General features: G+C 39.5%; 1 protein-coding gene across 1 annotated transcript in view; it reads left to right on the top strand.

The window, feature by feature from the left end:
- ENAM (enamelin) overlaps positions 1 to 6,437 on the top strand; it is a 15,371-nt gene extending 8,934 nt beyond the window's left edge. The window contains exons 8-10 of the mRNA XM_037728908.1: positions 553 to 606; positions 3,432 to 4,469; positions 4,509 to 6,437. Of these exons, the coding sequence (XP_037584836.1) occupies positions 553 to 606; positions 3,432 to 4,469; positions 4,509 to 6,314 (2,898 nt within the window). The 3' untranslated portion in view covers positions 6,315 to 6,437. The remainder of the gene's footprint in view (positions 1 to 552; positions 607 to 3,431; positions 4,470 to 4,508) is intronic.
- The last annotated feature ends 4,249 nt before the right edge of the window (positions 6,438 to 10,686 follow it).

The raw sequence follows: 10,686 nt of genomic DNA, 5'->3' as shown, positions 1-10,686 counted from the left end.
AAAAAAAAAAAAAAAAAACTTGAAAGAGAGAAACTTAGCCTCCAAGTTTGATTAGGAGAATTAACTTTAGTCAAATAAAAAATCATAGTAATAATCCCCTAAACATGAAGCCACATTCTAAAAATAACATCTTCACGCAATCTCTATTATCAGATGTTCTAATATAGATGCTTAGATTCTAACAGCACTCAAATTTCTTTCTCTCACACTCTCTCTCTTTATGTGTGTGCATGGTGTGTGTTTGTGGGGGGTTGCGGGGGATGTGTTTTTAAGTGTTAGAGGTGGTAAGGAGGATTGCCAGGAGAAGCAGCCATGCAGAGTATTTTAAGTAGGATAATCTAGGATCCAGCTGAAGCCTTTGTATTTTCATTGTTAGATCACAATTCTTAGCAGCTGGACTGTGAGACCTAACCACTCAGAAGTTAAAAGCTCATGGTACTAAGTGAGCTCAATCACTGACTTGAGCTATTTTTAGATACTTTGCTCTTATAAACAAATGGCAGCATAGAAAGTGCTTTCTCAACTGTGTTCTCTGTGTTTTTCACTTCTCAGAGGGGACCGCCACCAGGTTATGGACGCCCACCAATAAGCAATGAAGAAGGGGGGGTAAGTACAAGTAAAGCTACATTCTCCACTAGAAATTACAATCCATTTGTCCCTGCTTTTTTATCATCTAATAAGAAAGTTAGAATATAATACATGAACCTGGGTTCAAGCTTCCGTGATTCTTAGAAAATAAAAAAGTGAAACAAATCAAGCCAGTGGTCCAAAGGTTGATGGTGGACTCCAGACAGTGATAAACAGAGAAAGAAGTAAGAGTTTCTTAGAATGTTATCCTCAAGAGGAAATTAAGTGATTATCTAACTTCCTGATTATATTAATGCAAATAAATTGAAGCCAAGAGAAGATCAATTACTACTCAATTTCACTTAGTAAGTTTCTGGATAAACTGGACCCAGAACCCAAGTCTTCTGTTACTCTGCTCAAAGTCCTTTTTACTATACCACACTAGGAGAAGAACCAAATCTGTATCACAGAGTGACTAATATTCCAGCACTATGTCAACTAAAAAGTCATCTTAGTGATTGTGGCATAGCACCCCACCCACCTAGAGCTAAATTCTTTTTTCCCTAAGTATGTGATATGTCTTCAGTGAACTGTGGTAACCTAATAGCTTGACTGAGGAGTGGGGGACAGATTGGTTTTTTGTTGTTGTTGTTGTTGAGACAGGTGGGAGATCACTTAAGCCTGGGGGTGGAGGATGCAGTGAGCCATAGCGCCACTGCACTCCAGCCTGGTGACAGAGCAAGACTGTCTCAAACAAAAGAGAGGTTGGCATTACCTGTTCTAAAAGGTTCCTTTCAACTTTAAGATTATGTACATGTACGTTTTGTAACTAAGTCTTTTCATCTCCCACAATCTATTGTTAGCATAGCAGCCAGAGTGACCCTGTGAAACAATAGTCTAATCTTGTCACTCCTCTGCTCACTCCCTGCAACAACCGCCAATTTATTTCTTTCCTTCCTTCCTTCCTTCCTTTCTTCTTCCTTCTTTCTTCAGAAGGCTGAAGTGAAAGGATCACTTTAGCTTGGGAAGTCAAGGCTGCAGTGAGCCCTGATCTTGCCACTGCATTCCAGCCTGGACAACAAAGAGAAACCCCATTTCAAAAAAATAAAATGTCTGTATTCTACCTCCTGAGGGCACTACCTGATTTCCTGCATGATCTTGGAGATATTTTTTTACCTGTCTCATCATCTTCATCCACAAATGGGGATTAAAATACTTTTTCTTTATATTGCATTTGTTTTAAAAGAAAAATCAAATGATCTAAATGCCACACAAATGTCTAACAAACATAGTGACTGACAGAGTTCGTGATGATTAAATCATTCATTAAATGAAAATTTATTAAGACCATCCCACTGTGCTAGGTACTGGAAAACAAGGATGAGAAGCATAATGTTTTCATTCAAAACCTTCACATGGGAGAATTAAATATAAGAATCCCAGGAAAATAGGCAACTGAAATTCAGTGGGATGATTGTTATGACAGAAACCTGTACTGCTGTGGACTCCTAGGAACAGAACCTAATTCTGCCCATGGAAGTCAAGACACAGAAGGTAGAAGTCAAACTGAGTTCTGAAGCATGAGTCCAGTTTGCCAGGAGGAATAAATGTGTAGGTAGAAGAAGTTACAATGTGAATAAGCCATGTGCAAAGGCACTGAAACATGAAAAGAATAGAGAACCCAGAGAGTTCAGAGTAGTTGTGATTTGCAACTTATAAAGTGCAAGGGGGAGGAAATGAGGCTGAATGTAAATGACCCAGATTATTATAAAACATTATAGTATTATAATATATAACACTTATTAGGCACTTGCTAAGTACCAGGCACTGAGCTATACTTATTTTGTTTCATTTAGCCCTCATGACAACCTATGAGGTAGACATTATTTTGTCATCTCCGTATTACAAATGAGTAAACCAAGGTTAGCCCAGAGTCACAGTACTAATGCTGGTGGAATGGGGATTTTAATGCACATCTGTCTAGAGGCCCCACTATTTAGCAGCATGTTGTATTGCTTTGTACATTATGCTAAGGAATTTAGAGTTTATTTTGTAATGGAGAACTTTAAATACAAATTTAAAGAGGAAAGGGGCAGAATTTCCATATACCCAGTCTCAGCCTCTACTAATTACTCTGATAGCAGTGCAGAAGCAAGATTAAAGGAAATTAAGACTGCATCCAGAGTTGACAGTAAGAAAACTATTGCAACAGTTCAGGGGGTACTGTGGAGTAAGGAAGTGGGGACAAGGATGAAAGTTGAGATTTTATAGGACCTGGTTATCAATAGTCTGGAGAAATAAGAGAGCAGAAACTTGGGAAGCTGTATAGATAGTGGTGAATGCTGCTTAAATACAGAACACTGGAGGAGGAGGTTTGATGGGAGTTGAGCCCAGTTCTGGGTACATTCAGTTGGAGGTACTCATGAAAGCTTTAGTAGAGATGTTTTGCTGCCTCAACCTTGGGCAAGAATGTTGTGGGTCAGAATTACGCCTTTGTGAGTCATTAGCATATATGCCTATTGAAAGCATGGGCATGCAATAGAACTCTTAAGAGGTATATAAACAGAGAACAGAAAAAAATTAGAAGGATGGAGAATGAAATCATTTAAAAAAAAAAAAAGGCTCAGATGTATAAGAACTAAAAAGAGAAAGCTGAGCAGTGGTCAGAAAAAAATACTAGAAGAGAGAAACAGAAAGAGTATGGTCATGGAAACCAAGGAGGAATCAAATTTCAAGAAAGTAAAGCTTATGATTTTAAAACAAACATGTGGCTGATAAGATTTCCCTGTTATACTAAAAAATTCTAAGCAACACCATGGTGGGAAACAAAGGGTAATTATTGATTTCTATCTTCTTTCCCACAGAATCCTTACTTTGGATATTTTGGATATCATGGCTTTGGGGGTCGCCCTCCTTATTATTCAGAAGAAATGTTTGAACAAGATTTTGAAAAACCCAAAGAAGAAGATCCTCCTAAAGCAGAAAGTCCAGGTACCGAACCCACAGCTAATTCAACAACAAATTCTACCCAACCAGACCCTAGAGGGAGTCAGGGTGGAAATGATACTAGCCCCACAGGCAACAGTACTCCAGGGCCAAACACTGGGAACAATCCTCCAGATCAAAATGGGACCCGCCCAGTCCCTGCAGTCAACGCTTCAGGCCAGGGAGGGCCAGGAAGTCAAATCCCATGGAGACCAAGTCAGCCAAATATTCGTGCAAATCATCCAAATCCTAATATAAGAAATTTTCCTTCAGGAAGACAGTGGTATCCCACTGGTTCTACCATGGGGCACAGACAGAATGGACGTTTTTACAGAAATCAACAAGTTCAAAGGGGTCTTCAGTGGAACTCATTTGCTTGGGAAGGCAAACAAGTAGCTCGTCCAAGAAATCCAGTTTATCACATAGCTTACCCTTCTACTTCAAGAGGTAATTATCCCAATTATGCAGGAAATCCAGCAAATCTCAGAAGAACGCCTCAGAGGCCAAATAAACACCCCGTGAGAACTAATGTTGCCCCACTGGGTCCCAAACATGACCCTGTTGTTCAAAATGAAAAAATTCAAAATCCAAAGGAAAAGCCGCCAAGTCCAAAAGAACAAATAATTGTTCCTACAAAGACTCCAACCAGCCCCTGGAGAAACTCTCAACAGTATGAAGTTAATAAATCAAATTATAAACTGCCTCACTCTGAAGGTTACACGCCAGTCCCAAATTTTAATTCTGTTGATCAACATGAAAACTCCTATTACCCAAGAGGAGATTCCAGAAAAGTCCCAAATTCTGATGGACAAACCCAAAGCCAGAATTTGCCCAAAGGGATTGTTTTAGGGCCAAGAAGAATCCCATATGAATCAGAAACTAATCAGCCAAAATTAAAGCACAGCTCATATCACCCTGTATACCTTGAGGAAAAGCCTGTATACCTTGAGGAAAAGCCTGTATACCCTGAGGAAATCCCTTCTTCTGCAAAAGAAGATTTTCCTGCTGGAAGAAATACTTGGAACCACCAAGAAATTGAAATTTCTCCACCTTTTAAGGAAGATCCTGGGAGGCAAGAAGAACATTTACCTCATTCTTCCCATGGTTCTAGAGGAAGTGTTTTCTACCCTGAATATAATCCCTATTATCCCAGGGAAAACTCACCATATCGTAGAAGCAATACATGGGATGAGAGAGAGGATTCTCCAAACACTATGGGGCAAAAAGAAAGTCCACTGTACCCAATAAATACCCCAGACCAGAAAGAGACAGTCCCTTATAATGAAGAGGACACAATTGATCCAACTGGAGATGAATATTTTCCTGGACAAAATAGATGGGGTGAAGAGTTAAGCTTCAAAGGAAGCCCAACATTTAGGCACTATGAAGATGAACAATATACCTCAAATCAGCCAAAGGACTATCTTCCCTATTCTTTAGATAATCCGTCAAAACCAAAGGAGGGTTTTTATTATAGTGAATTCTACCCATGGAGCCGGGGTGAAAATATTCCATCATATAATACACTTCCTACTATGTCACCACCTATAGAGAGCAGGGGCTACTATCTTAATAATGCCATTGAACCAGAAGAAAGCACTCTGTTTCCTTCATGGAACTCCTGGGACCGCAGGATACAAGCCCAAGGGCAGAAAGAAAGAAGGCCGTATTTTAACAGAAATACCTGGGATCAGGCGACACATTTACAAAAAGCCCCAGCTAGGCCACCAGACCAAAAAGGTAACCAGCCCTATTCCAGCAACACCCCAGCTGGGCTTCAGAAAAATCCAATATGGCATGAAGGCGAGAATTTGAACTATGGCATGCAAATAACTAGGATAAATTCTCCAGAGAGAGAACATTCATCTTTCCCTGACTTTATCCCACAAAGTTACCCATCAGGTCAAAAAGAAGCACATTTATTTCACCTAAGCCAGAGAGGCTCTTGCTGTGCTGGGAGTTCCACAGGGCCCAAGGACAATCCACTAGCTCTACAAGACTACACTCCATCGTATGGTCTTGCACCTGGGGAGAACCAAGACACCAGTCCTCTGTATACAGAAGGTAGTCATACCAAGCACTCAAGACATATCGTCTCCCCAACAAACATCCTACCAGTCCAAAGAAACAGCTCAGAGAAGAGGGAAAGCCAAAACCCAAGTCCTTTCAGAGATGATGTGTCCACTCTGAGGAGGAACACACCATGTTCTATAAAGAATCAACTGGGCCAAAAGGGAATTATGCCCTTTCCTGAAGCTGGTTCCCTTCAATCAAAGAATACACCTTGTCTCAAAAATGATCTTGGAGGAGATGGAAACGACATTCTGGAACAAATTTTTGAAGACAACCAGCTCAATGAAAGAACTATTGACCTTACTCCTGAGCAGCTTGTTATTGGTACACCTGATGAAGGCTCCGATCCAGAAGGCATCCAAAGCCAAATCCAAGGAAATGAGAGTGAGAGGCAGCAACAAAGACCATCTAACATCCTGCATTTGCCATGCTTTAGCTCCAAATTAGCAAAGCATCTCTCTTCCAGCATTGGATCTCCATCTAGCAATGGAAGGCAAAGCCCATTTGATGGGGATTCAATTATGCCTACTGAAAATCCTAACACATTGGTTGAGTTAGCTACTGGGGAACAATTTACGAGTATAAATGTAGACCCACTTGATGCAGGGGAACACACTCCATTTGAATTCCTTCAAAGAGGGACCAATGCACAGGACCAGATACAAGACTGCTTACTGCTTCAGGCCTAGGGGTTATCTCAACCAAACATTTTCAGGGGAAGGGAAATAACTGACATTTTATACCAATGGTTCCCAAACTTTTTTTTCCCCAAGACTCAATTAAGTATCTATCTTGGTGATCCTGAAGTTTTTTTCCCCTCTCAGCAATGTGAGTAGTGACCCAGGTGGAGCTGAGATTAGGCCTCTGGGGGTCACCAGATCTAGCACTTTCACAAATTAGTGCAGACCATCCCTGCCTAGAAACTTGGAAGCCACTTGGCTGAGTTAGTTTCTTTTTGCTTGCTGACTTCTCCTTTTGCTCTCAAAGTTCCATACTTGCAAAACTGGTTTTGCAAGACTGAAAGGCAGATTAACTTTCCATTTTACATATGGAGACCCACACATCAGTATAGTCCTGATGCACTGTACATGATTACCTTGTGTTGATCTTGACAGGTTTTTTTCCTACTCAATATTCTCTTCAAGCATTTTTTTCTTCCACTGCCACTGCCACTCTCTTTACCTTTATCATTTCCTTTGCTAAACTTTCTTCCTTCTTTTCTCTCTCCCTCAACCATTCTGTATTTAGCTATTCCTCATCTTTTTCTATGTATCACTTATTACATATTAAACTAGCAATTTTAACCATTAAGAGTCTTTTTTGTTTGTTTTGAGACGGGGTCTCGCTCTGTCGCCAGGCTTGAGTGCAGTGGTGCGATCTCAGCTCACTGCAACCTCCACCTCCCAGGTGCAAGTGATTCTCCTGCCTCAGCCTCCTGAGTAGCTGAGACTACAGGCGCATGCCACTACACTCAGCTAATTTTTTGTATTTTTAGTAGAGACAGGGTTTCACCATGTTGGCCAGGATGGTCTCGATCTCTTGACCTCATGATCCACCCGTCTCGGCCTCCCAAAGTGCTGGGATTACAGGCATGAGCCACTGCACCAGTCTACTAGTCCTTTCTTTATGTCTACCTCCTCCATCATGTCTTCCTCTCTTCCCACCTGTTTTGTCCTCCAGTGTACCACTTGTCAACTAATCCCTCTCCTCTCTGACTCCTTTCTTCCCTTCAATTTATCTTTTTCCCTGCTACACCATTTTCATCTTAAGATTGTATGTCACTCTCTTCCTTTTTTATCTACTCTTTAAATCCTACCCTAATTTTTTCTTGACCCAGCTTAACCCTCATTACAGAATATATTTTGGAAATGGTAGACACTGATAGCTACTTTGCTTTTAGTTATCTTAGGGTCTCCACCAAGTAGACACAGTTCAGTTAGAGAGATGTATTTAAGGAGAAGGGAAGGCAGCATACCCAGAACTAGCAACCTAGGAAAAAGGCTTAGAAAGACGGAGAATGAGGAACTGAAGAAACCACTGCTCTGAGACTGCACATCCAGGAAAAAAGATTAGGACTTGCCACACACTGCCAATTCATAATCCGCAGGATCTGCTGAAGACATTTTGGGAAACACTGTCTTAAACAAATAAAAACTCAATATTTAGTTTTTGTTTTTTTTTTTTTCACTAGTTCAGCATAAGCTGTTCTACCAGTATGTGCTACTACTAACATTCTTCATGTCCATGCAGAATTATTCATGCAGGAAAGTGTCCATGCAGATACACTTTCTTGGTATCTTGAATAAATTGTGTAAATTATTTTGTAAAGTAGATATTTCTATATGCCTCACTTATGATACATCTGGGATTATTAATTAATAGCATATTATTATTATTAATAGCATATTGGCCTATTATCTGCATATCCCTTGCCTAGAGCAGAAAAAGTTCTCAGAATTGCCTAAAACCATACCTTATAACTTTAAGGGACTTCTTAGGATACATTTTCAGGAGCAGATTTCATAAGAAGATTTCAGAAATTTGAGGAAACACAATGTTGAAAACTTCCTGAGAAAAGGAATCTTCCCCTTGAATCTTCTAAAGTACCTAGCACAGTGTCTTGAACATAGAATATACCCAATAAATATATATTGATTGATTTTTTTAATGACTTTCAGCACTCCCACGAAAACATCATAGTTTGCTTTTCCTGAAAGGTGACTGTCTGGGATGCTGAATGAGCCGCCACTCCGTAGTTTTATATATTCAGCAACATCTGCATCATAGAATTTCAGCATAAGACAGGATCTTAGAGGTAGATTATCCAGGCCATCCCCTAGTGCTTACATTCCCCTCTCCCCGGCCAGTTTTATATTTTAATCACACATTGAAAAATGCACTAACTTATTCTGTATGAAACTGTCTTTTAAGACTTATCCTTTCAAAATAAAAATACGTTATTGTATCACTATTTTTCCAAATGATCTTTTTTTCCCAAAAAATCTCAATATGAGTACTTCATATTTCACCAAAACGTATGGGTTCACATAATTGTTTTGGCAGATATGTTGACATATCTGAATTTATGGGATGCTGCTCTATAAATCACCATCTGAGATCTCTGTAATGTAAAATGTAAAAAGTATAGTGTGACACTTCCAAGCTGTCTTGAGTATAGGTAAATATTTTTTCTAAAAAAGTATAGTGTGACCCAAAAATCACATGTTTTGAATTTAAAAACATACAGTAAAAAGAAGGGAAAATGTTCCTCCAGAAAGTGACTCTTTTTTTTTTTTTTTTTTTTGACGGAACAAACTGGTTCATATAATCTCCTCACCTAAACTGAATTAACCCTGTAGGAAAAGGATTGTAGGGTGCTTCCTTTTTCTGAGACGGAATCTTGCTCTGTCCCCCTGGCTGGAGCAGTGGTGCGATCTCGTCTCACTGCAACCTCCACCTCCCAAGTTGAAACAATTATCATGCTTGAGCCTCCTGAGTATCTGAGATTACAGATGTGTGCCACCATGCCTAGCTAATTTTTGTATTTTTAATAGAGACAGGGTTTTACCATGTTGGTCAGGCTGGTCTTGAACTCTTGACCTCAAGTGATTCACCCCCCTCGGCCTTCCAAAGTGCTGCAATTATAGGTGTGAGCCACTGTGCCTGGCCCAGAAAATGACTCTTGATGTCATCAACACAGGTATGCATTTGCAAGCCTGGATACCAGTAAAGAAATCAATTATTCTCTATGCTCTTGCGAAGCTATTGATAAAGCTTTTTAAGTCTACTCCAAAGTTAAGATGCATGCAGTGGATATGGGAGGCTCTAAAAGTAACACTCTTAGTATCTGAACCTACCACTACTACTACACTTCTATGATGAGTTCCTACATCTAGTGGTCATCTGCTGATTCAAAAATAGCTGGATGTAGTCTATGATGTCTTTAGTTGATAAGGTAAATAAAGAAGAAGGAAAAAATGTGAGGATTATAAACACAAGAGATAATCCAGCAAGGCTGACACATATCTGCTTTATATGCACAGCCTACAATAAACTTCTCTAAAGGATGATTGGGCATTAATCCAGGTGCCTGGGAAATCTTGCATTTCCTCACCTGATACAGGAAGCAAAGTAGGATGACAAAATATAGAGTCCAGCTAGACCTTCGGAAACAGCCTAGTAGCCATTAGCATGGAGAGTCTTCCTCTGGCTTTTTGGATTATTAAACATGTAGATAACATGTTTCACTTTGGTCACTCACATCAACATCTTAACTTTATACACCTTTAAAGAAAACTCAGAAGAAATTACCTTTGAGTTATTTGTACACTTGTTCTCTCTTCCCTTGTTTACCCCATTCTCCTTCAATCATGACCTTAAGAAAACAAAAAAAGATTCATCAGGAAACCAAACTTCATTTCTAATAACTAAAAAAGAAACCAGAAATGTTGGACTTAAAAAATCAACAGCTCTCTCCCACCAATTGCCCAATTAAAAGTCAGAAGAAAACTTCACTTGATGGAAAATAGACATTCACCGTTTCACAGTAAAATACAGCATTAGGTTTTGTCCACATGCACTTTCATGTGGCTCCACCTCACCCTAGTCCAATAACATCAGTCACTGAAACTCTTCTTCTTGCTTTGAATTTATAGTCAATTAGATTTAGAAATAGAATTCAACTGGTAACAAGCAAAGTTCTATGCTGGCAGAGAAAAAATTTTCAAATGAAGAAGCAAAGAGGAAGTTGATCTGTAATTTGACAAAGATATCATTGTGAAATAGATGAAGCTATTTTCAGGATCCTTTCACATCCCAGGCAAGGTCCTGTTCTCTCATGATGCCCGCATTTCATGGCCTCAGCACCCAGCAACCTCCGTTTCTGTGCCTCATCAGAGCTTGACCAGTAATTACCTCTGAGCTTATCCAAATAATCTTATTCATTTCTACACTATATAAAGCTTTACTCTTATTGCTAATGAATATAATTTTTATCTGGCTGATGCTGAATGTGCTTACTTGGCTTTACTTTCCTTCTTCTTCTTTTTTTTTTTTTTTTTT

This window comes from Cebus imitator, unplaced genomic scaffold, assembly GCF_001604975.1.
Source record: "Cebus imitator isolate Cc_AM_T3 unplaced genomic scaffold, Cebus_imitator-1.0 Scaffold283, whole genome shotgun sequence".
Lineage (NCBI taxonomy): Eukaryota > Metazoa > Chordata > Mammalia > Primates > Cebidae > Cebus > Cebus imitator.
Note: the sequence above shows the minus strand (reverse complement) of the source record. Positions and strands in the feature narration are given on the sequence as shown.